The 27290-nt window shown below is 43.5% G+C and overlaps 1 protein-coding gene across 1 annotated transcript in view; it reads right to left on the reverse strand.

Annotated features, from left to right (window-relative positions):
• Positions 1–2828: 2828 nt before the first annotated feature.
• LOC137327369 (annexin A5-like) overlaps positions 2829–27290 on the reverse strand; it is an 84559-nt gene continuing 60097 nt past the window's right edge. Inside the window, exons 9-13 of the mRNA XM_067993096.1 lie at positions 18972–19065; positions 10879–10974; positions 10587–10645; positions 5988–6110; positions 2829–3917 (exon numbers count right to left, since the gene is read on the reverse strand). Of these exons, the coding sequence (XP_067849197.1) occupies positions 3855–3917; positions 5988–6110; positions 10587–10645; positions 10879–10974; positions 18972–19065 (435 nt within the window). The 3' untranslated portion in view covers positions 2829–3854. The remainder of the gene's footprint in view (positions 3918–5987; positions 6111–10586; positions 10646–10878; positions 10975–18971; positions 19066–27290) is intronic.

Raw genomic sequence — 27290 nt, forward strand, 5'->3', positions numbered from 1 at the left:
AACACTGCCTTGATGTCAAGGGCAGTCACTCTTACCTCACCTCTAGAGTTCAGCTCTTTTGTCCATGTTTGAACTAAGGCTGTAATGAGGTCTGGAGCCGCATGGTCCTGGCAGAACCCAAACTGAGCAGGTTATTGGTGAGTAAGTGCCGCTTGATAGCACTGTCGATGACACCTTCCATCACTTTGTCGATGATTGAGAGTAGACTGATTGGCCGGATTGGATTTGTCCTGCTTTTTGTGAACAGGACATACCTAGGCAATTTTCCACATTGTTGGGTAGATGCCAGTGTTGTAGCTGTAATGGAACAGTTTGGCTAGAGGCGCAGCTAGCTCCGGAGCACAAGACTTCAGCACTACAGCCGGGATGTTGTCCGGGCCCAGAACCTTTGCTGTATACAATGCACTCAGTCGTTTCTTGATATCACGTGGAGTGAATCAAATCTGCTGAAGACTGGCTTCTGTGATGGTGGGGATATCGGGAGGGGGTTGAGATAGATCATCCACTCGGCCCTTCTGGCTAAAGATGGTTGCAAACGCTTCAGCCTTGTCTTTTGCACTCACGTGCTGGACTTTGCCACCATTGTGGATGGGGATGTTTATAGAGCCGCCTCCTCCTGTTAGTTGTTTAATTGTCCACTACCAACTTTAATTCACAGCTGTCAAATCACTGGCGAACCATTAGGAGCAAGTTCACAACGTCCACGTTTGAGTGCGCACGTACAAATGCGAGAACTTGCTCCTTCAATTAGTCATAAAAAACAGAGCGTGTTGTTGAGTGCCTCCGTTATTTCAGGTGCAATTTCTACCCCTACATCTTTATGAGGAGTTCAGTACGTAGGCGTAATTGGGGCTCATTGCCCAACAGAACCTTTTGCAACATGTGTGATTTTTCATGAACCAAGTTTCAGTCAAAGCCAGGATTTTAATGCAATCATTGACAATAAGATTGTGGATGACAAGGGCCTTGTTCCCAAGTGAACAGACATTTTGCAGGGAAATGCAGAGTGGAGGGGGGCGTTATTTGCAAAGTCCAAGGGTGGATGTGGTGAGTGGATTGGGAAGGAGGTTAGATCCTAGCAGCCATATGGGGCAGCAAGAAAGGAGAATGGCTGGAGAGTCCAAAACTAGAGGGCATAAGTCACAGGATAAGGGGTTGGCCATTTAAGGCTGAGATGAGGAGGAATTTCTTCTCTCAGAGGGTTGTGAATCTTTGGAATTCTCTATCCCAGACGGCTGCGTATGCTCAGTCGTTGAGTATATTCAAGACAGATCGACAGATTTTTGGACTCTAAGAGAATCAAGGGATATGGGGATCAGGTAGGAAAGTGGAGTTGAGTTGAATGGCAGAGCAGGCTTGAGGGGCCATATGGCCTACTCCTATTTCTTACGTTCTTATGATAGGGCAGTTTAGGTGCTGCTCATAAGACAGCAACCAGAACTTCAATAGGCGCTTCAGATAATTCCATGAGAGACACAGAGGGTAGCTGTGGGCTTATTCAAAGGGAGATTCAAGCATAGAACAGCAGGCGAGTGGGAAGGCCAGAGTAGTAATGGATTGGGATAGGGACTGGTAGGGGAAAAGTACGCTAGAGGTGAGAAATGAAAGGTGGCATGACTAGGGACAGGAAGGTGAGGTTATAGGAGAGAAGGACTCGAGAGGCCAAGAGGAAGAAAAGATGAAAGTAATGAGCTCAGGTTCGGAATGGCAGGCAAAATGTGCATGCGAATGGACATCGAGGGAATTCAGATTACATAAGCATGGTAAAGATTTGGGTAAAGGTCAATTCAATTCCATTTACCATTCAATACGGATCTAAGATGCTGGATTAGTCCAGCAGTACTATCAGAAAGTACTCCATACAATTTACACAGACACTGAAATTTCAGTGTTTCATTATCCATCAAGACCCCTTTCAATGTTCAACAATCTTTAAAAAAAACTTCTGTGGGGAATTACAAGTATGATTTACATTTAGTTTTCCCCCCCTCTTATACTGCATTCTCCTGTCCTCTGCAAAGCATTTGGATACAAGATGCAATAGTCTGCTAATTCACTGTCTGCAATTGAGAGTGCTTTCCCCCTTGTTCCACAACCTTCCAGCTCTGTGGGTTTATAACCACCCCGTCCTGTAACCATCAATTCCATCGACTAATTTTACCCGAGAAACATCACATTGTCCAGTAACTTGAGCTAATAAAGTTTTCACCAGCTTATCCATTTCTATTTGTTTTATACAGTTGCCTGTGGTCCCTGGGTTTTAAAGGCCTGGAGTTATTAGGCTAGGAAAGACTAAATGTAGAATGGCACTAAAACTTATAGAACCACTTCTCTAGCGAGAATCCAGGCAGCTGAATCTACCTGGAACACACACGCACTTCAACCAGGAAGCAGCTACGAAAGATTAGAGAGTCATAGAGTTATAGAGTCATAGAGTCATACAGCACCGATAGAGGCCCTTCGGCCCATCGTGTCCGCGCCGGCCATCAAGCCCTGTCTACTCTAATCCCATATTCCAGCATTTGGTCCGTAGCTCATAGAGTCTGAATCCCTTGTAAAAAGAGTCCTTGATGTTTGACAAACTGCCGATGCAATCCCAGTGACAGAATGACTCAAGCATTTTTTTAAAATCCTGATATTAACTTAAAAATTGTAAAACCAAGCATCTCCTTTTATTTTAATCTCAAGACAGTAATTGTTGATTCTCATCCTCTCCCCGGGATTTTTTTTAAAAAAACGTCCAAGGAGTCTTTCTAATTATTTTCCAAGATGCAAAATGTATTTGATTGCGGTATTAGATCCATGAAAGTGAAAGAAAGAGACACACACACTTTACAAAGATTTATCTGTTAGACATCTATTACACACCAAAAGCAATTACTGCCATATAAAATACATGGTAGACATTATCCATCACCTTATGCCAATAGTTTACTCCAGTTATGTAAACATTGTTTTAGTGACAATTACTTCATCAATAGCTAAAAGATTAAAAGGTTTTTGTAGCAATAGCTCATGTTAATTGAAACTAGAGGCGGTAGTGCATGATCTAAAGGATAAAAAGCTTTAAAGTGTTGCTCCCAGAAAAACTGTGATGCCAAAAACTTCCTCTTATACTGCCAATTAAAGCGAAGATTGATCTCACCACTAATGGTTTTATACCTACAGAGCCATCCCAACAACCATTTGTGCAGTGATCCTTTCACCTGCCCCCAGTAGAAACATTGTCCAATGCCTTCCATTCAAATTAATACAGGGTATCAAAACAACAGAAGTCATTTCCAGGAAGGGTAATTACAACAAAAATACCACTTGTCTTGGTCCATTGTTATGACAGAAGACAACATGCTTCAATACTGATTATATAGTTATTCTGCCTTCATTTGATATATGCATTAAAAATACTAGTCTCCCCCAGGAGTAGGGCAAAGACACATGTTTAGTCCTTATTATCTCATGTTGGTCCTTAGTTAGCTCATGTCATTTATATTAAGTTTATAGTTATCCATTTGATTTCTCAGACATACTGTTATGACAATAAAAAGCTTTTGAGTTAGCAGCTATATTAACTATTGGATTATGGGAGGCTGTTTTGCAATATCCAAGCTGCAAAGCCAATAAGCTCAACATAATGAACCCCATTGAGGTCAGAGGGGAATTGCTAATTTCAGGCATCACAAGTAGGCAACGAGGAGATATCAGAGTCCTTTCTCAAAGTGTTAAAAATACATTCCTAAAATGCTTTACAAGCTTTAATTCAGAAAAATATCTGCATTACAATAGTATTCGGTTAAGTAATCATACAGGCCAAAGCCTCAATACTGTATGTGGAATGGACTTCTTCACAAGGAGCATTATTTATTTTCACCACCACACATGCTTAGAAGAGCATTTCTGTAATCACCTGAAGTATCGTTCTGCAGAAGAAAAGGGATTTGTTAATTAAATCCTGCAGAATAAATGTATGGTTATTGAGGTGTATTGTTCAGAAAAATCATTTTAGACCCTGGGCATTAGATTTACATTCAGTCCTGATAAGAGGATAAACTCTCCTTGAAGATATTAAGGATCTTATGACTATAGCAAGTACTTTTGACAGTTTTTAAATAGGAATGAGACCACAGACAAGCTTAGTGACAGCTTATATAAACAGAGCCAGGAGGGAACTGTACAAAATAGATTTCCATGGAAACTATGGTCTCTCACACTTAAACCTTTTGTTTAAAAATCCATCTCAAGAGCTCAAAGCAGTTTCTTCCACATTACACATTGCAAAATCTGGAGATACATAATCACAAATCAAGTGTTTTATGCCATTTAATCTTTTTATATCTGCATTTCCAGCTGAGGGCAAGCAGATAATCTTCTCCTAGGCTTTGGAAAATGTACAGAAACCCAGGAGAGTGAATCCCTTTTCTGTCAGGGGAAAGTTATTCGACACCTAACTAAGACTGCACAGCTGAGTTACAGAATGCCTTGTACTGGGAAATAATGGATAGAAATTTCCTTTTTCCATTCAAATTTTATTCCCATTACCCTGAGCAACAAAACTGAAACCTGGAAATGAGTCGATTTCCCTAGGAGAGAGAGATTCGTAGTTCAGACTGGACTTAACTTTTGATCCTCATCTCCATCTCCACTGGGAAGGGCAAAGGATGAAAATGGTCTTCTGGCCCACCAAAGTTTGTCCCCACCTTTCCCAGTCTGACATAAAAGTTGATTTTGAACATCCTTAAAGTTTGTGCTGATAACCCTACCAGCAAATTATTGTACATATTCTACTGGAGAATGCTTTATTATTGTGCAAAGCTGCTTTATCTAGTCAAGCCTCTGGTAGCCTGTTTGCACTTTAATATCGCTAAGCTGTTTTTGTATATCCTGCATCCCTCCTGAGGTTCACCTTCTCCCCTCTCAAGGATTTATATTTTTTTTATAATTTCCATTTTAATTGTCCTGTTCATCTATTTTGAAACACTGTTTGAGCATCCTGCATATTCAACATTATGGTTTAATTTTGTTCAATTTCTCCTCAATTGAGATGTCGGTAGTACTATCAATCACTTTCTTCCTCTCATTCCTTGTTGACTTTGAAAAGGAAAACTAAGGTGTGGTCTTGGACCTTAGCTGTGCTAATTGCCAAATTATCTAAAACTGAAATCACGTTGTGATAAGATTCCAATACTACTTAAAATATGAATGCTTCCTTGATTCCATGCAAGAAGGTCACAATAAACTTTATCCTAAGTCAGGTTTTGACATACTGGGTCAAAGGAAGCAATCTTCTACCACATTGACCAATTCTGAGACTTTTTTCATTTAAATATACCCATCTTAGATCGAGTTGATTGAAGTTATCCATGACTATCACATTATTGTCCCTTCAAACCCTTTACAGATTATATCATCTTTATCATTATCCTGTCCTGGGAGTCTGGCCATCCATTGCTAACCCCATCAATGTATGCAAGTTAATTCAAGCCTGACTACCTCATTGTTTCCTGATGTCTCAGGGAGCACACAAAGAACAAACTTGCAATTACATGGCACCTTTCACATCCTCAGGACCTCCTAAAGCACTGCACGGCCAATTAAGTTCTTTTAAAAAGTGTAGTCACTGTAATAATGTAGGCAAACTGCTTTCATTTCTAAGTTATCCTGTACATAAAACACTATCCTTTTGTTCTGCCATTTCTCTCTTTCTTGAACATCCTAAAACCACTGATATTGAATTCACTCCTATCTTCTGGGGTGAACCATATTTCAGTCATCTTTAAATTGTCATTTAACTGGCACCAGTTCTGCCTCTACTCAAGTATCTTATTCCAAATCCTTCCAACATTCAGACAAGGGCACTTTATTGTTTTATTTTTAAACTTGTAATTTAGTTATATATCTATCTTCCATATCTGCAGCTTTGGGAGACAAATCACAGACTAGTTTTCTTTTATCTTTATCACAAAGTGGCACATTCTGTTTAATAGTCATACCTTGATCATGCTGAAAAGAGATTTTCCGTAGTTGGCATTGAATTTCTCACGGATATCAAGCAGATCAACTTCACTCCTTGAAATCATAACCCTGATAAGCGTGTCGTCATCTGTGCCAGCTCCCTAGTTACAAAAGAAAATAGGTTAAAATACTTAGTTATTTTTAACAGACTCCGATCAATTCACCATATCTGACATAATGCTGAGGCTGCATGGTTTATGCATTATTCTCAATAGAGAACAGAGTCTTCTCTAAAGGTGGTAAATCTGGTTTTACAAACTGTTTGGACTGCAATAAATAAGGAACAAGTTATACCGTGCTCAACTTATTCCTTTAAATATCAGACAGTAAAGGCAGTTACATAGCCAGAACTCTCAAGCAAGTATGAACAAGTTAGAATAATCTTCCTCCCATTTTAAGAAGTGCACAATCACTGGTGAACAACTGTTTATTCTATTGAAATATGCCTGCCAACTGAAACTACAAGTACCTTGCTAAAAATGTGCTCTGAAGCAACACACATCAATGTGGGCCTCCAATAAATTACATGGCAAGTGTTAATCTGTTTAGTGGACAGTTACATTCCCAAAGGCAAGCTACATTGCTACATTTTCAATGCTTCCAACATAATGCTTATGTAGTTGAAAGGAATTGCATACTATTGAAAGATTCCTGCTTATATTAACGTTTGAATAATATTGGGCCAAGTCTTGCTGGAAAATAATGGCGTATTAACAATGCTACCATTGTTAATGTGCAAATCAGCCAGCACATTCAGGGGGATTAAGATACGCTGTGAGCTGTAAATCTCCAGAATTTGCTGGACAATTTACGCCATTCTGCCATTTGCTTTGCACAAACTGCATCTCGCCCTAGAACTCCAACAGCAAATTAGGACTGGTAATTAAGACCGTAAGTACCCTTTTAATGATGTGATAATTGTTCCTGTGAAGCCAATCAACCTCTCTGGCTCAGAAAGGGAACAATTTAAACTACTGAATCTTATTCCTGCATGGAGCAAATTCTTCAGAGATTTAAAAAATTTCAAATTTAACATTTTTAATTTTTTTCCCTTACTTTTCCTTTGCCTCTTTTTTCCCTCTTTCTCTTAATCCAATCTTTCTTTCTCTTTCCGTATCTGATTTGACTATAAGTCACTCTCCGTCGTTCCTCTGTTTCTTGCTCAATCCTTAAGTGTTGTTGGTTAAGGAAGTACACTGTTGGTCCCGCCATTCACTAAGGTCCCAGATGCCCTGTTCCCCTTGTCATGCCATGATCAGCTCACACTTCCAGCAAGTTAGTGCAAAAAAGTTGAACTGATGGGCACAGGAGAAAGTCGAACTAAAGGCTAAAACCGTGAGATGCCCCGTTCCCGCAAAATTTGGCAAATCATTTAGCTCATAAGGAGCATTGCAAAATGTCTTCATACATAATGAATGGATACAACAAATTTAGAGGCAGAAAAATCAAACTATTCTTGTACATTCACATTTTACTCTAGTTTAACTGCAGATGTTTCAGTAGCAGTCGTTTGGTCAATTAAAATGTTGAGCACAACTTGGAGGAAGCACTGAGGGTTAGCAAGGGCACAGAATGTACTCTGGGTGGGGGACTTCAATGTCCATCATGAAGAGTGGCTCAGTAGCATCACTACTGATCGAGCAGGACGAGTCCCGAAGGACATAGCTACCAGACTGGGTCTGCAGCAGGTGGTGAGCGAACCAACACGAGGGAAAACCTACATGACTTCGTCCTCACCAATCTACCTGTCGCAGAGGCATCTGTCCATGACAGTACTGGTAGGAGTGACCACCGCACAGTCCTCGTGGAGACAAAGTCCCATCTTCGTACTGAGGACACCACCCAACGTGTTGTGTGGCAGCATCCACGAGGGCTGTGGGCCATCAGCAGCAGCAGAATTGTATTCCAGCGCAATCTGTAACCTCATGGCCCGGCATATTCCTCACTCTACCATTACCAACAAGCCAGGGGATTAACCCTGGTTCAATCAGGAGTGTAGAAGAGCATGCCAGGAGCAGCATCAGGTGTACCTAAAAATAAGGTGACAACCGGGTCAAGCTACAACTCACGACAACATGCATGCTAAACAGCGGAAGCAACATACCATAGACAGAGCTAAGCAATTCCACAACCAAAGGATCAGATCAAAGCTCTGCAGTCCTGCCACATCCAGTTGTGATTGGCGGTGGACAATTAAACAACTAACGGGAGGAGGAGGCTCTGTAACCATCCGCATCCTCAATGATGGCGGAGTCCAGCACGTGAGTGCAAAAGACAAGGCTGAGGTGTTGGCAACCGTCTTCAGCCAGAAATGCCAAGTGGATGATCCATCTTGGGCTCCTCTCGACAGCCCCACCATCACAGAAGCCAGTCTTCATCCAATTCGATTCACTACATGTGATATCAAGAAACGGATGAGTGCACTGGATACACTGGGCCCAGACAACATCCCAGCTGTAGTGCTGAAGACTTGTGCTCCAGAACTAGCCGCGCCTCTAGCCAAACTGTTCCAGTACAGCTACAAAACTGGCATTGACCAGACGTGGAAAATTGCCCAGGTATGTCCTGTCCACAAAACGCAGGACAAATCCAATCCGGCCTATTACCACCCCATCAGTCCACTCTCAATCATCAGCAAAGTGATGGAAAGTGTCGTCGACAGTGTTATCAAGCAGCACTTACTTACCAATAACCTGCTCATTGATGCTCAGTTTGGGTTCCGCCAGGACCACTCGGCTCCAGGCCTCATTACAGCCATGGTCCAAACATGGTCAGGGCAGTGTCCTAAGCCCAACCATCTTCAGCTGCTTCATCAATGACCTTCCCTCCATCATAAGGTCAGAAATGGGGATGTTCGCTGATGATTGCAGAATGTTCAGTTCCATTAGCAACCCCTCAGATAATGAAGCAGTCCGTGCCTGCATGCAGCAAGACCTGGACAACATCCAGGCTTGGGCTGATAAGTGGCCAGTAACATTCGTGCCAGACAAGTGCCAGGCAATGACCATCTCCAACAAGACAGAATCTAACCACATCCCCATGACATTCAACGGCATCACCATTGCCGAATCCCCCCCATCAACATCCTGGGGGTCACCATTGACCAGAAACTTAACCGTACCAGCCATATAAATACTGTGGCTACAAGTGCAGGTCAGAGGCTGGGTATTCTGCGGCGAGTGACTCACCTCCTGATTCCCCAAAGCCTTTCCACCATCTACAAGGCACAAGTCAGGAGTGTGATGGAATACTCTCCACTTGCCTGGATGAGTGCAGCTCCAACAACACAAGAAGCTCGACACCATCCAGGACAAAGCAGCCTGCTTGACTGGCACCCCATTCTCCACCCTAAACATTCACTCCCTCTACCACCGGCGCACAGTGGCTACAGTGTGTACCATCCACAGGATGCACTGCAGCAACTCGCCAAGGCTTCTTAGACAGCACCTCTACCACCTAGAAGGACAAGGGCAGCAGGCACATGGGAACACCACCACCTGCACGTTCCCCTCCAAGTCACATACCATTCCGAATTGGAAATATAATCGCCGTTCCTTCATCGTCGCTGGGTCAAAATCCTGGAACTCCCTTCCTAACAGCACTGTGGGAGAACCTTCACCAGATGGACTGCAGCAGTTCAAGAAGGTGGCTCACCACCACCTTCTCAAGGGCAATTAGGGATGGGCAATAAATGCTGGCCTTGCCAGTGACACCCACATCCCATGAACGAATAAATTTTTAAAAATTAAGTAACAAACTCAAGTTCAGAGCAACAGCCTAGACCACAGAATGCAACACTTTTAGTATCAGCAAGACAAGGAAATAGTAGCATGAACTGGCAAAACTGCCTTTGACTACTGAAGTCACCAAAAAGAAAAGTTGATCTCAATTTCTTCCCTCTTTAGGCACTAATCCTTTCATCCCTACAACCAGGGTTCAAATCCTCTGGTGCAATGAATCCCCTCCCAACACTGTACTGTGAAGAGCAGCCACTAGGAGTCACATGAACACGACAAAGGCTCCTCAGACTTGCTTCCCCTCTGGAAAGTTTCCACTTTTCACTGATCCAGACCAGAAACTTGCCATGCAGTAGCGAAATAAGAAAAGAGCAAGATTGTCAGGGCAAGCTATATCTTGACACCTCATGGCAGTGAATCTCTACAGTTACAGTAATAAAAAGGTATTTCTAGGGTGTAGATTAGCAATTTATTTCTCATATATACACTTTCCTCAGACCAGATCTCAATAACCACTTCTCTTTTTGTTACCAAACATTGCCTTCCGGATAGAACGTTTGCATTACTTGATTTTGATAAAATAAACAAAGATACTGGTGATGCAATGGAAAATCAAGAATCAGATGCTTACTAGCTTTACAAACAATTTGCTAGATAAATGTTCCTTTAATATATTGTTTTCAGGTACCACATGCAGCAGTTCCTAGCAACTAGCACTCTGCATTTAGTTGAAGAATGTGGGAACAAGGAGGCCGGTCATCTTTGTATTAAAGATTCTACCAAAAATAATTAATTTCAGCTTCTCTAATAAGTGAAATTAACCAGATAGTTTCAACATACCTGCATGGCATTGTGAAGAGTTTCAGCAAAATACTCAGGAACACCTCTTACACACTTCACTGAAATAAAAGTTAAATTGCAATTTAGGTTCAAAGAAAACACAAACATCAGAATTTATCTGCTTGGATCGCTTTAATTCCTTTTGACAAGGAAGCTCATCTCACCTACAGCTCTACCATTGAAGTGTACAAGGAATCAGTAAGTCATTTGTTTCATTTAATGAAATGGAACAGTTAATAGGGATGACTTGCAAGTCCAATCGGCCACTAGAACATTAGCTCTGGTTTCTTACCAACTGCCAGTAATGCACTCCTCAGATTTCCTGACGTCTCAGAAGAAATGCTTTCTTCTATTTGATAGCCTGAGATTTTCATGTACTCATCAAAAACTGAAAAAGAGCACATATTATTAAACGAGGCCATTCCCAACAATTACAGAATGTTGTGTCCTTTCCTATACACAAAAATGTGCATAGGTGGTTTAGAACATGAAACTTATCAGGAAAATTCATTTGTACAGAAATCAAAGTTCTTCATGCAAGAAGCTATGTTCTAGCTTTTCCCAAGCCCAAGTCAAGGATTGCGAGATACAAGATATTATACCTTGCATCTGATTTTTTTTTGAGGGAATAACATTGAAGGGTAAAGGCCCACAATGCAGACACCACTAGGATTGAAAAAAACTAAAAGAAAACAAGGTAAATCAGGAAGTAGCAAGGTGATAAGCTTAGGTTTTAAGAGACTATGGGGAGTAAGGGGTTCCATTTTTTTCAGTTCCTAGGAAAAAGTTAAGAGGAGAAGAAGGGGAAGGGTGAGCAGCCACAGGTGGTCCATATTGGTACCAATGACATAGGCAGAAAGAGGGATGAGGGTATGCAGGCAGAATTTAAGGAGCTAGGAAAGAAATTATCGAGCAGAACCTCAAAAAGGTAGCAATCTCCGGATTACTCCCAGTGCCACACGCCAGTGAGTACAGAAATAGGAGGATAGAACAAATGAATACATGGCTGAAGAGATAGTGCAGGAGAGGGCGCTTTAGATTCCTGGGGCATTGGGGCTGATTCTGGGGGATGTGGGGCCTGTACAGGCCGGACGCGTTACACCTCAACAGGGCTGGGACCAATATCAGCATGGGGAAGTTTGCTAGCACTGAAGGGCTAAAACTAGCTTGGCAGGAGGATGGGAACCTGAGCGAAGATTCAGAAGGAAAAGAAGCAGAGCGGAAAAGAAAAAAGTAGTAAGCGAGTATGGAAGGCAGAGAAAACAAAGATTAGAAAATGGACAACAAAAGAGTTTGGCAGTGCTTAATACTTCAATGCAAGGAGTCTAGTGAACAAGGCAGATGAACTAAGGGCACAATAGACACATGGAAGTTTGATATCTTAGCTATTCCTGAAACATGGCTTAAAGAGGGGGAGGGACGGCAGCTCAACATTCCTGGTTAGAGGGTTTTCAGATGAGAGAGAGGGGGTTAAAGGGGTGGGGTGGCAACATTGGTTAAAGAAACAATAACAGCCGTGAGGAGGGATAAGTTAGAAGGATCAAATGAGGCCATATGGGTTGAGCTAAAGAACAAAAACGGGGCAATCAACCCTGCTGGGAGTGTACTATAGACCGCCAAACAGTCAGAGGGAGATAGAAGAGCAAATACGTAGGCAAATTTCTGAGAAGTGCAAAAACAATAGGGCAGTAATAGTAGGGGATTTCAACTACCCTAATATTAACCAGGATACAATCAGCGTAAAAGGTATAGAGGGCACAAAATTCTTAAATTGCATTCAGGAGAACTTTTTTTAGCCAGTACATAGCAAGCCCAACAAGGTCAGGGGGGAGCAGTTCTGGACTTAGTTTTAGAGAATGAAGCTGGGCAGGTGGAAGAAGTATCAGTGGGACAGCATTTTGGTGGTAGTGATCATAATTCAGTTAGATTTAGCATTGTTATGGAAAAGGACAAAGATGGAACAGGAGTAAAAATTCTCAATTGCGGAAAGGCCAATTTTACTAAGCTGAGAAGTGATTTAGCAAAAGTGGACTGGAAACAGCTACTTGAAGGTAAATTAGTGTCAGAGCAGTGGGAGGCATTCAAGGGAGAGATTGAGGGTTGAGAACAAACATGTCCTCACAAAGAAAAAGGGTGGGACTGCCAAATCAAGAGCCCTTGGATGAAAAGGAGCACACAGGGTAGGATACAGCAAAAGAGGGAAGCTTATGTCAGATACAGAGAGCTCAATACTGCAGAAAACCTAGAGGAGTATAGAAAACAAAGAGGGCATGAAAGAATACTGGCATGTAAAATCAAGGAAAACCCAAAGATATTTTATAAATACATAAACAGCAAGAGAAAATTAAAGAATAGGGCCTATTAGAAACCAAAGAGGTAACCTATGTGTGGAGGCGGAAGATGAGGGTACAGTTCTAAATGAATGCTTTGCCTATGTCTTCACAAAACAGGGGGACGATGCAGACACTGTAGTTAAGGAGGACGAGTGTGAAATATTGAATGGGATAAACATAGTGACAGGGGAAGTATTAAAGGGTTTATAGCATCTTTGAAAGTAGATAAATCGCCAGGCCCGGATGAAATATACCCAAGGCTGTTAAGAGAAGCAAGGGAGGAAATAGCAGAAGCTCTGACCATCATTTTCCAATGCTCCCTGACGACAGGTGCCGGAGGATTGGAGGACTGCTAACTTTGTACCGTTGTTTAAAAAGGGAGAAAGAGATGGACCAAGTAATTATAGACCAGTCAGTCTAACCTCGGTGGTGGGCAAATTATTGGAATCAATTCTGAGGGATAGGATAAATAGTCATTTGGAAAGGCACGGGTTAATCAAGGACAGTCAGCATGGATTTGTTAAGGGAAGGTCATGTCTGACTAATTTGATTGAACTTTTTGAGGAGGCAACAAGGAGGGTCGATGAGGGTAATGCATTTGATGTAGCGTAGATGGATTTTAGCAAGGCTTTTGACAAGGTCCTACATGGCAGACATGGGATCCAAGGGAAAGTGGCAAGTTGGATCCAAAACTGGCTCAGTGGCAGGAAGCAAGGGTAATGGTTGATGGGTGTTTTTGCGACTGGAAGGCCGTTTCCAGTGGGGTTCTGCAAGACTCAGTACTAGGTCCGTTGCTTTTTATGGTGCATATTAATGATTTCGATTTGAATGTGGGAGACTTGATCAAGGAGTTTGCAGATGATACAAACATTGGCCGTGTGGTTGATAGTGAAGAGGAAAGCTGTAGACTGCAGGAAGAGATCAATGGACTGGACAGGGGGGCAGGAAAGTGGCAAATGGAATTCAATCTGGACAAGTGTGAGGTAATGCATTTGGGGAGGACAAACAAGGCAAGGAAGTACACAATAAATGGGAGGATACTGAAAAGGTGTGGAAGAACAAAGGGACCTCGGAGTGCATGTCCACAGATCCCTGAAGGTAGCAGGGCAGGTAGATAAGGTGATTAAAAAGGCATACAGGATACTTTCCTTTATTATCCGAGGCATAGAATATAAGATCAGGGAGGTTATGCTGGAACTGTATAAAACATTGGTTAGGCCACAGCTTGAGTACTGCTAACAGTTCTGGTCACCACATAACAGGAAAGATGTGATTGCACTAGAGAGGGTACTGAGGAGATTTACGAGGATGTTGCCAGGGCTGGAGAATTTTAGCTATGAGAAAAGATTGGATAGGCTGGGATTGTCTTCTTTGGAACAAAGGAGGCTGAGGGAGATTTAATTGAGGTATATAAAATTGACGGGTCTAGAGAGTGCAGAGGGAGGACCTATTTCCCCGAGCAGAGGGGTCAATGACCAGGGGGCATTTTTTAAAAATTCATTCATGGGATGTGGGCATCACAGGCAAGGCCAACATTTATTGCCCATCCTTAATTGCCCTTGAGAAGGTGTGATGAGCCTCCTTTTTGAAGCTCTGCAGTTTGTGTGGTGAAGGTCCTCCCACAGTGCTGTTAGGTGGGGAGTTCCAGCATTTTCACCCAACGACGATGAAGGAATGGTGTGTGACTTGGAGGGGAACGTGCAGGTGGTGTTGTTCCCATGTGCCTGCTGCCCTTGCCCTTCTAGGTGGTAGAGGTCGCAGGTTGGGAGGTGCTGTCGAAGAAGCCTTGGCGAGTTGCTTGAGTGTTGTTGGAGCTGCACTCATCCAGGCAAGTGGAGAGTATTCCATCACACTCCTGACTTGTGCCTTGTAGATGGTGGAAAGGCTTTGGGAGTCAGGAGGTGAGTCACTCGCTGCAGAATACCCAGCCTCTGACCTGCTCGTGTAGCCATAGTATTTGTGTGACTGGTCCAGTTAAGTTTCTGGTCAATGGTGACCCCCAGGATGTTGATGATGGGGGATTCGGCAATGGTAATGCCGTTGAATGTCATGGGGAGGTGGTTAGATTTTCTCTTGTTGGAGATGGTCATTGCATGGCACGAATGTTACTTGCCACTCATCAAGCCAAGCCTGGATGTTGTCTAGGTCTTGCTGCACGCGGGCACGGACTGCTTCATTACCTGAGGGGCTGCGAACGGAAATGAACACTCTGCAATCATCAGCGAATATCCCCATTTCTGACCTTATGACGGAGGAAAGGTCATTTATGAAGCAGCTGAAGATGGTTCGGTCAAGGACACTGCCCTGAGGAACTCCTGCAGCAATGTCCTGGGGCTGAGATGACTGGCCTCCAACAACCACTACCATCTTCCTTTGTGCTAGGTATGACTCCAGCCACTGGAGAGTTTTTCCCGATTCCCACGGACTTCAATTTTACTAGGGCTCCTTGGTGCGACACTCGGTCAAATGCTGCCTTGATGTCAAGGGCAGTTACTCTCACCTCACCTCTGGAATTCAGCTCTTTTGTCCATGTTTTGACCAAGGCTGTAATGAGGTCTGGAGCCAAGTGGTCCTGGCGGAACCCAAACTGAGCGTCGGTGAGCAGGTTATTGGTGAGTAAGTGCCGCTTGATAGCACTGTCAACGACACCTTCCATCACTTTGCTGATGATTGAATGGACTGATGGGGTGGTAATTGGCCAGATTTGCTATGTCCTGCTTTTTGTGGACAGGACATACATTTTTTTTTTTATTCGTTCACGGGATGTGGGCGTCGCTGGCAAGGCCGGCATTTATTGCCCATCCCTAATTGCCCTCGAGAAGGTGGTGGTGAGCCGCCTTCTTGAACCGCTGCAGTCCGTGTGGTGACGGTTCTCCCACAGTGCTGTTAGGAAGCGAGTTCCAGGATTTTGACCCAGCGACAATGAAGGAACGGCGATATATTTCCAAGTCGGGATGGTGTGTGACTTGGAGGGGAACGTGCAGGTGGTGTTGTTCCCATGCGCCTGCTGCCCTTGTCCTTCTAGGTGGTAGAGGTCGCGGGTTTGGGAGGTGCTGTCGAAGAAGCCTTGGCGAGTTGCTGCAGTGCATCCTGTGGATGGTGCACACTGCAGCCACAGTGCGCCGGGTAATTTTACACATTGTCGGGTAGATACCAGTGTTGTAGCTGTACTGGAACAGTTTGGCTAGAGGCGCGGCTAGTTCTGGAGCACAAGTCTTCAGCACTACAGCCGGGATGTTGTCGGGGCCCATAGCCTTTTACTGTATCCAGTGCACTCAGCTGTTTCTTGATATCACGTGGAGTGAATCGAATTGGCTGAAGACTGGCTTCTGTGACGGTGGAGATATCGGGAGGAGGCAGAGATGGATCATCCACTCGGCACTTCTGGCTGAAGATGGTTGCAAACACTTCAGCCTTGTCTTTTGCACTCACGTGCTGGACTCCGCCATCATTGAGGATGGGGATGGTTACAGAGCCTCCTCCCGTTAGTTGTTCAATTGTCCACCACCATCCACCAGGACTGCAGAGCTTTGATCTGATCCTTTGGTTGTGGAATTGCTTAGCTCTGTCTATAGCATGTTGCTTCCGTTGTTTATCATGTGTTGTAGTTTCACCAGGTTGGCACCTCATTTTTAGATACGCGTGGTGCTGCTCCTGGCATGCTCTTCTACACTCCTCATTGAACCAGGGTTGATCCCCTGGCTTGTTGGTCATGGTAGAGTGACTGATATGCCGGGCCTTGAGATTACAGATTGTGCTGGAATACAATTCTGCTGCTGCTGATGGCTCACAGTGCCGCATGGATGCCCAGTTTTGAGCTGCTAGATCTGTTCCAAACCTATGCCATTTAGCACTGTGATAGTGCCACACAACACGTTGGATTGTGTCCTCAGTGTGAAGACGGGACTTCATCTCCACGAGTACTGTGCGGTGGTCACTCCTACAAATACTGTCATGGACAGATGCATCTGAGACAGATAGATTGGTGAAGACTAGGTCAAGTAGGTTTTTCCCTCGTGTTGGTTCATTCACCATCTGCCGCAGATCCAGTCTGGCAGCTATGTCCTTCAGGACTCGGCCAGCTCAGTCAATGGTGGTGTTACCGAGCCACTCTTGGTGATGGACATTGAAGTCCCCCAACCAGAGTACATTCTGTGCCCTTGCTACCCTCAGTGCTTCCTCCAAGTGGTGCTCAACATGGAGGAGGACTGATTCATTCATCAGCTGAGGGAGGGCAGTAGGTAGTAAAGATGATTTAAAGTAATTGTTAGAAGGATTAGATGGGAGTTGAGGAGAAATTGTTTCACCCAGAGGGTGGTGGGGGTCTGGAATTCACTGCCTGAAAAGGTGGTGGAGGCAGAAACCCTCAACTCAGTTAAAAAGTACTTGGATGTGCACTTGAAGTGCTGTAACCTACAAGGCTACGGACCAAGTGCTGGAAAGTGGGATTAAGCTGGATAGCTCTTTTTCGGCCGGCATGGACACGATGGACTGAATGGCCTCCTTCTGTGCCGTAACTTTCTATGATTCTATGGGATCGTGCAATGAGCCTTATTTGAATACAGCGCATAGTTGCCAACTGTCTATGTATGGAGCAGGCAATCAGATTTTCCAGGTCTCGCCCATGTTGTTTGAACAGGAGTTAAGGAATCAGATGATTGATGAGGTCACATCAGAGTACATGCTCATGGCTCTGTAAATTTGATGAAGTATTTGGGTGTAATCTGCTGGTTAAGTTTCCAGTCCACTGATTAAGCAATGCACAAGCTGCAGTGACATTTTTAAATACACTTCATTTTAGTTATACTAGTACACATATTAGTTCCATCATTAATTCACCACCACCTTCTCAAGGGCAACTCAGGATGGGTAATACACTCATCCCAACAACTCATTTTTCTTATAAATCAGTTTATCTGAATTAGAAAAGACAAATCTGTGCCCACCTTTCCCACACCTATATGTTTGAATCTCTCCAATCAGGTTTCCACCCCTTCCACAGCATTGAACTGCCTGAATTAATGTCACAAATAACATCCTCTGTGACTGTGACAATCAGTTCATTTTGCATTTGAAATATTCTATTATTCGCATTTGTTTCAATAATTTTACCATGTTGTAAGTAAGCCTACAAACCATTATTATTTACATTTTCATCTAATTCAGCTTTGTCACCTGCAATCATGTAGGCTTGCTGAGTTGTACTCAATTATAGCATAACTGTATAATAAAAAAAAATTCAAAAAAAATAGCTTTGGCTTCAAAATACTAAATCACAGTACACATCAAGATGATGGAAAGTTGACAAAGTCAAAAATTAAAAATTTCCTTTTGATAGAGGTGGCATTTTGTACCAGAGTTAATATCCACTCAGCAAAAATTGCACTTGTGTGCTTCTCTTCTCCCCTGCCCCCCACCACCAACCCAACTCTGTACTACAATTGGTAGAACATTGGGTACAGTTGCAGCTCAAGTCATGAAAAGTTCATATCCCACTGCACTCCCATTGTACGTTTGGGGTCAAAATTAAGTCAACCCTAAGATCTTCCTCATTAAATGAAATCTAAATGTGTTTAGCCTGACATGCTAACATCACATGTCATTCACCCACTTCAAAGTCAGCCAAAATGTTCTGGAACGATTCAATAATGCTGTGGACAGCTCTCCTCTCCTCCCATTCAACATGTGAGCTTCAGCAAAATAAGGCTTCAGCCAACTTTCAGTTAGATCTTGCAAGTGAAGATAATTACTGTCCTGAACTGTATTATAAAGGTTGCTTTTCAAGCACTGTTGGTTGCATATTTGCCTATATAAAAGTGACTGTGCTTCAAAAGTAGTCTTTAAGTGCTTTGGGATGTCCCAAGGACATAAAAATGGTTCTATAAATTTTTCAGGCATTTCAAGCACTGAAGTTTTAAATTCATTGTTTTTTTCCAAATATTCTGTTAAAGTTGAAGAGTCATAGTTCAATATATTGCTTGACTAATATCATCACATTAAAAGTCAGTCACTATTTGTTACCAGTAGTGAAAGCTAAACCAACAAAGCATACCTTGCCGAAGATGATGAGCACTCCTGGTCCCAATGATGGTGAGGAACATAGACTCATCAGTACCACATTTCAGTTCTCCAGCTTGAAACAGCTCCTGTTGTATAAAGATGTTATTCATTAAAAGGGTAATCTTTTCAAGTTGTAAAGAAACACAGGGGGAGAAAATCATTCACTTTGATCCGCTGTAGAACCTGCATTTATTGCCCATCCCTAGTTGCCCTCGAGAAGGTTCTCAAGTGTTAACCTTATTAATGCTCATTAGACCAGAAGAGAATTTCAAGAGTGAAAATGAAGAGAGCTTCTGCCATATCTCAAGTGGGTGACAGGATTTTTAATTTTTTTTTAAAAATGGGTTAAGATTTAAATTTAAACTACATTTATGTGTCTAACATTGGGTATATTAGAACATGAATATCCTTTACTGCGATGAGTAAACAAAGTCACACCAGAATGTATAAAATTCTTAAGAGGGCTTGACAGGGTAGATGCTGAGAGGCTATTTCCCTTGGCTGGAGAGTCTAAAACTAGAGGTCATAGTCTCAGGATAAAGGGTCAGCCATTTGGGACCAAGATGAGGAAAAATTTCTTCACTCAGAGGGTTGTGAATCTTTGGAATTCTCTACACCAGAGGGCTGTGAATATACTCAGTCGTTGAGTATATTCAAGACTGAGATCGATAGATTTTTGGACATTAAGGGATAGGGCGGGAAAGTGGAGTTGATCAGCCATGATCTTACTGAATGGCGGAGCAGGCTTGAGGGGCTGGATGGCCTACTCCCGCTCCTATTTCTTATGTTGTTAAAACATTTCCCCTGCATTTTGTAGGTTGTCTGCTTTTCAGTGCAGGGATTATACATGCAATTGTACTAGACTAGTTCATCTTTGGACCTGCATCAGAACAGATGCCCACTGGGTAGTTTCAAGAATTTCTAATGGCTTGAGCCCAATTCAACAATCCTATTGTTCTGAGCAGCACCAAGATTTTCCAATCTCGCAACAGCAGGAATCCCGCCAGGAGTCCGTTCTGCATTCTCAATGACCCTGCACCCAGGAAAATGGGTTGGGATAAAGGTGGAGTTGGAGGGACAAGAAGAAATCCTGTCCTGCCACTACTCCATCTACAAAGGAAAACTCAACCCACTGAGTCCATAGGAATAATTGCTTCATTAGTACAGTAGTTTCACACACTATGGAATCAGTATTCCCAAGCAGAATGGGAAAGATAATCATGCCAGGTTATAAAGGGATTATCCTACCTTTTCTGGAGGTGCCATTCAATTGGGTCACTATTCTTGCAGTGCTCAGAACAAATGGTGATGTGCTCTAGTCCTCTATCTTGTACCTGCCTGTTCTGCTCTCTGAAGGGTATATTGTGAAGCTGATTGGAGACAAATGTGTTGGCCTCTAGGTGGAATCTGTACGTTGCATTTTCTAAACAGCATATATCCCCACAGGTGCTTAGTGGGAGAAACATAGGAACAGGAGTAGACCCCATTGATTCCCAATTCATTTCTCTGTATCTACCCTATCAAATCCTTTTAACATTTTAAACACCTCGATCAGATCATCTCTCATTCTCCTATACTTCAGGGAATACAAGCCAAGTTTATGCAACCTGTTCTCAAATTAACCCTCTAAGCCCCAGTATCATTCTGGTGAATCTGTGCTGCACCCCCTCCAAGGTCATTATATCCTTCCCAAAACTGAACTCAGTACTCCAGATGGGGTCTGACCAAGACTCTACACAAATGAAGCATAATTTCCTCCCCTTTGTAATCCAGTCCCTTGAAATAAAGGCCTCCACTGAATTAGACTTTTTGATTGCTTTTTGTACTCATCTACCTGCTTTTAATGATGTGTACTTGGACGCTCAAATCTCTTTGCTCCTCCACAGTTCCTAGTATCTCACCATAATACTCCGATTTAGCTTTCTTGGCTCCAAAGTGGATGACATCACACTTTCCCCACATTAAATTCCATTTGCCATAGTTTTACCCATTCACTTAATCGGTCTATGTCCCTTTACAACTTTCTGCTCCCATCTGCACTACTTACTGTCCCTCCTAACTTAGTGCCATCTGCAAACTTGGATAAACAACTCTATTCCTTCACCCAAGTCATTAAAAAATATGAAAGGTTGAGGCCTCAGAACAGATCCCTGAGAAGCACTTATCACATCTGCCAATCAGATTACGAACCGTTCAAACCCATTCTGTCTCCTATCTCCAACCAAATTTTCAACCAAAGTCAAAAAGCTATCTCCAAGTCTGCACGCTCTCATTTTTGCTAATAATGTCTTGCATGGAATCTTAATGAATGTGTTCTGGAAGTCCATATAGATAACATTCGTAGACATTCCCTTACCTATTTTGTTAGTGGCCTCCTCAAAAAATTCAACTAGATTAGTCAAACATGACTTACCCTTATAGCCATGATGGCCCTCTCCGATCAGCTCGTTTTTGTTCAAGTGCTCAGTCACTCTATCCCTAATTACAGATTCTAGAAGCTTCCAGCAACGGACATTAAACTGGTAGGCCTATGCTTACCTGGGGCTCCATTTTAGCACCCGCTGTCGGGTGCGTTCCTGGCGGGAGGGGCTCCGAAAATCGGGAAATCCCAGAGCGGGTCGGGAGCCCAGCTCCAACCCGCCCACTTCTGGGTTCCCCACAGACGCGCGCGCACAGCCCCCGCATGTGGGACTCCCGCAGGCCAGCAGGGTGCCACTTGAGAGTATTTATCTTGTCATTTCAGGTCATTAACAGACCTGATTAAGGGAATATGTCAGGAGGGGTGGGATTTTAGAAACAACTGGGACTGTTTCCCATACTGGGGGAAACACTCCCAGTTGAAATGGACGTGTTGCAGCTATCAGCCTGTGGCAGCTGCAAAGGTCCATTTGACAGGTGGGGGTGGTGGGGAGACCCTCACTCATTGCAGGAGGCCACTCTATCACTTGGGACAAAGTTTGGCCTCCACCACCCTCCTCCTGACGATCAAATTCACAAACTTGCATACTTACCTCGGGGTCCAGACACATGTACCTACCTTGCGGACCCCCTCAGATGTACATCTTCCGGATGGGGGCCGCCGTAGCTGCAGTCATGACCTCCTCGGAGGGTGAACAGCGTCACCAGCCGTCCACCTCTGACACGTGGAGCTCCACAACACAGTGCTGTGACACATCCACCTGCACTGCAGGAGGGAGGGCAACCGCAGAGAGAGATGCGTCGCAGGGGGCACTACCCTCGCCACAGGGTCCACAGACAGAGGCTCAGAGTCACTCGACATGTAGTTGTGGACATCTGCAGCCTCCTTCATGCCGAGCTGCTCCCGGCTGGCCCGAGCACCATCTTCTTACCTGTCGCTGTCAACGTCACCACTGCCCTCAACAACTTCTCCTCTGCATCCTTCCAGGGTGCCACCGGGGACATCGCCGACATCTCTCAGTCGTCTGCACAAAAAAAGCCCTGCAAATACACCTACACCCACTCTGCAGTGACACAATGGGTGGCATCAGGTGTGGGTCTTCATTGTGATCCTCAGGAAAGAGCATTATTGCACAAACCAGACAAGATTCGCAAAGACGTGGCAGTAGTGGTGCCAATATAATATGTGATGTGAGTTGGTCAGAAATTAAATAAGTAAAAACCATGACAAACCCTCGAATACCCTTGTGCAACCCCTTCATGCTCACGACACGTTTGCCTTACGCTTCCTACTGCACATGTGATGCACGCCCTGTGGCTGCAGCACAGGTAGTGGCAGGTTGAGTGAGGCTGACCGTGAAAGAGATGCATGAGAGGGTGAGTATGAGATAGAGCCATGAGATTGTATGAGGATTGGGTTGAGTGGTAGTGGCGGGATGAGTACTGGCGAGGTGAGTAAGTGCAGGTAAAATGAGGATGAGTTTTGAGTGGGTGTGAGGGGTGATGTGACAGAGTAGTGTTGGCAGTGCAGAAGGAGACATGGGGTGGGGGCGGTGATGTGCCAGACGGAGTGTCGGGGAATGAGTAAGTGTACTCACTTTGGCTGACCTACTTAGGGCATTGCAGCGCCTCCTGCACTGTACGCAGGTGGGCGATATGTTGGTGGTGCAGGTGACCTCCTCTGCCACCTCGAGCCAGGCCTTCCTGGTGGCAGAGGCAGACTGCTTCCTGCCGCTCACCGGATGGGGGGGGGGGGGGGGGGTGGGTGGGAAGATCTCTGTCCTCCCCCTCCTCCTCACCCCATGTATTGATACCTGGAGTGAGGCATCATTAAACTGGGAGAAGCCTTCCCCCTGGGCTGCTCCATGCTGTAATTTTTCCTATTTGTTGCAGCATCTGTCAGTGGAGGACTGCCCCTTTAAATAGAGCTCCTCCAGCTGACATACCTTACTGTGCATGCGCAGTCCGCCCGACGTGCAGCTCAGCAGTGGGGAACCCGGAAGACCAGGTAAGTGGATCCAATTAGGCTGCGATCGCACGCGGGGCAGACTAATTTCAACCCCCGCCACGAACCCGCAGCCCTGGCATTATCGAGCCCCTGGTTTCTCTCTCCCACCCTTCTTAAATAATGGAGTGACATTAGAAAATTTCCAATCTAATGGCACAATTCCAGAATCAAGAGAGCTTTGAAAGATTATGACTTACACTTCTGCAATTCCCTCACCTCCTCCTTTTACTATCCTGGGGCCGAAACCATCAGGTCCTGGAGATTTATCTATTTTAAGTCCCATTATTTTCTCCGTTATTATTTTTACGTACATTCAATTCAATAAGTTCCTCCCCTTGATTTATTTTTAGTTTCCCTTTCATCACTGGTGTTTTATCTTCCTCTACTATGAAAACAGAGCAAAAGTACTCATCTAATAAATTTGCCATTACCTTGTCTATTACAATATCACCTGCGCCTGTCTTTAACGAACCCAAATATTCCTTAGCTACTCTTCATATATTTATAAAAATGTTTACTATTAGCTTTTTTAACCATATTCCCTTTTTGCAGTTCTTAATATTTTGTGTCCCTTTGTTGTTTTCTATATTACTCCCAGTCTGCTGGAATACCACTTTTCTTGGCATTTGTGTTAGCCATTTCCTTTAGTTTTATATTCTGTCTCGCTTCACATGTTGACCACGACTGCGTGCCTGTACAAGTGGAACTTTTGCTCTCAGTGGTATGTATTGGTTTTGTATTGTACTAAATAGCTCCCACTGTTTCTCTGTAGGTTTATCTAATAACAGCTCTGCCCAGTTTAACGAGTTCAACTTGTGTCTCATTCTGTCGAAGTCAGCCTTACTTAAGTTTAAAACCTTGGTTTGGCTGTGAACTTTCTCCTTCTCAAACTTAATGTCAAGCTCTTACCAGAAGGCATTTGACAAGATTCCACATAAGACTTAACAAAAATGAGAGCGCATGGAATTGGAGGCAACCTATTGGCTTGGATAGAGATTTGGTTCGGAGGTAGGAGACAGGAGACAAAGAGTAGGGATAATAGGTACGTACTCAACTTTGCCAGATGTGGCTAGTGGCGTCCCCCAGGGATCTGTACTGGGGCCTCAGCTTTTCACCATATTTATAAATGAGTTGGATGAAGGAATAGACAACTGTATATCTAAGTTTGGTTCAATGTGGGAAAAGGTGAGGTCATCCACTTTGAACCCAAGAAAGATAGATCAGAGTATTTTCTAAATGGTGAGAAGCTAGGAACTGTGGATGAGCAGAGAGATTTAGTGGATAGTACAGAAATCACTAAAAGCTAGTGGACAGGTTCAAAAAATAATTACGGCATCTAAGAGAATGTTGGCCTTTATCAGGAAAGATAAGGAAGGAAAGGATGGGGGATAGCAGTATTGATCAAAGAAACTATTATAGCACTGGAAAGGGATGATGTAGTTATGGGGTCAATGACAGAATTAACCAACTTGATTGAGTTTTTTGATGAGGTAACAGAGAGGGTTGATGTGTGTATGGACTTTCAAATAGGCGTTTGATAAAGTGCTGCATAATAGGTTTGTCATCAAAGTTGAAGCCCATGGAATGAAACGGGCAGTGGCAGCATGGATACAAAATTGGTTAAGTGACAGGAAACAGAGTATTGGTGAACCGTTGCTACAGAGTGATAAAGGGGCAAAGAGGGTCAGAATTCCTGAAATGTGTTCAAGAGAACTTTCTGGAACAGTGTTTTCAGCCCAACCAGGAAGGAAACAGGGCTGGATCTAGTGCTGGGAAATGAAATGGGGCAGGTGGAGCATGTTGGAAAAATGAGGGAGCATTTGGGGAACAGTAATCATAATATCATTAGGTTTAGAATAGTTATGGAAAAGTTCAAGGAACAATCAAATGTGAAAATGCTTAACTGGAGGAGGGCAAATTTCAATGAGTTAAAAAGGGAATCTTGCCCAGGTGGATTGGAATCAAAAATTGGTAGGCAAAATAGTAATTGAACAATGGGAGGCCTCCAAGGAGGAGTTGGTTCGGGTACAGAGTAGACACATCCATACGACGGGGAAAGGTGGGGTATCCAAAGCTAGAGCTCCCAGGATGACTAAAGATATAGATTAAAATGAAACAGAAAAAGGAGGCTTATGATGAATGTAAGGTTCAGAATTCATTAGAGAACCAAGCAGAATACAGAAAGTACAGAGGAGATCTAAAAAATGGGATAAGAGGGGCAAAGAGTATAAGAATAGATTAGCAGCTAACAAAAGGGAACTCAAAAGTCTTTTAAACATATAAATAGTAAAAGGGTAGTCAAAGGAAGGGTGGGACCGATTAGGGACAAAAAAGATCTTCTTGTGGAGGCAGAGGGCATGGCTGCGGTACTAAATGCATACTTCACATCCATCTTCACTAGAGAAAATGATGCTGCCATTGTAGCAGTAAAGGAGGAGGTAGCAGCAATATTGGATAGGATAAAAATAGATAAAGAGAAGGTACTTAAAAGATTGGCAGTACTCAGATGGGATGCATCCTAGGTCACTGAGGGAAGTAAGAGTGGAAATTGCAGAGGCTCTGGCCATAATCTTCCAATCCTCCTTAGATATGGTGTGGTGCCAGAGGATTGTAAATTTTATACCCCTGTTCAAAAAAGGGGAGAGGAATAAACCTGGCAATTACAGGCCAGTCAGCCTAACGCCAGTGGCATCAGTGAGGAAATTTTGAGACAATAATCCGGGACAAAATTAATTGGCACTTGGAAAAGTATGGGCTAATAAATGAAAGTCAGCACGGATTTGTTAAAGGCATATTGTTTGACTAACTTGATTGAGTTCTTTGATGAAGTAATGGAGAGGAATGATGAGGGTAGTGTGGTTGTTGTGTATATGGACTTTCAAAAGGCATTTGATAAAGTACCATATAATAGACATGTTAGCAAATTTAAAGCCCATGGGATTAAATGGATAGTGGCAGCGTGGATACAAAATTGGATAGCGGACTGAAAGCAGAGTGTTTATTTGTATGTTTGTATGTACTGGGGAACGGTTATTTTTCAGACTGGAGGAAAGTATTTCCCAGGGGTCAGTATTAGGACCACTGCTCTTTTTGATATATATTAATGACCTGGACTTGGGTATAGAGGGTACAATTTCAAAGTTTGCAGATGCCACGAAACTCTGAAATAGTAAACAATATGGAGGATCGTAACAGACTTCAGGAGACCAGAGACAGACTGGTGAAATGGGCAAACACATGAAAGATGAAATTTAACACAGAGAAATGTGAAGTGATGCATTTTGGTAGGAAGGATGAGGAGAGACAACACAAATTAAATGGTACAATTTTAAAGGGGGTGCAGCAACAGAGACCTGGAGGTACACATATACAAATCTTTGAAAGTGGCAGGACAAGTTGAGAAGGCTGTTAAAAAAGCATATGGGATCCTGGGCTTTATTAATGGAGGCAGAGAGTGCAAAAGTGAGGAAGTTTTGCTAAACCTTTATAAAACACTGGTTAGACCTCACGACTTCTTTACTGCACAGGACCTCCAACCAACGCTATACACCAGATACATTGACGACATTTTCTTCCTATGGACCCACGGCGAAGAATCACTGAAGAGACTACACGACAACATCAAGTTCCATCCCACCATCAAACTCACCATGGACTACTCCTCAGAATCAATTTCTTTCTTGGACACACGAATCTCCATCAAAGACGGGCACCTCAGCACCTCACTCAACCGCAAGCCCACGGACAACCTCACGTTTCTCCACTTTTCCAGCTTCCACCCTAACCACGTCAAAGAGGCCATCCCCTATGGACAGGCCCTGCGAATACACAGGATCTGCTCAGACGAGGAGGAACGCGACGGACACCTACAGACGCTGAAAGACG

This window comes from Heptranchias perlo, chromosome 1, assembly GCF_035084215.1.
Source record: "Heptranchias perlo isolate sHepPer1 chromosome 1, sHepPer1.hap1, whole genome shotgun sequence".
Lineage (NCBI taxonomy): Eukaryota > Metazoa > Chordata > Chondrichthyes > Hexanchiformes > Hexanchidae > Heptranchias > Heptranchias perlo.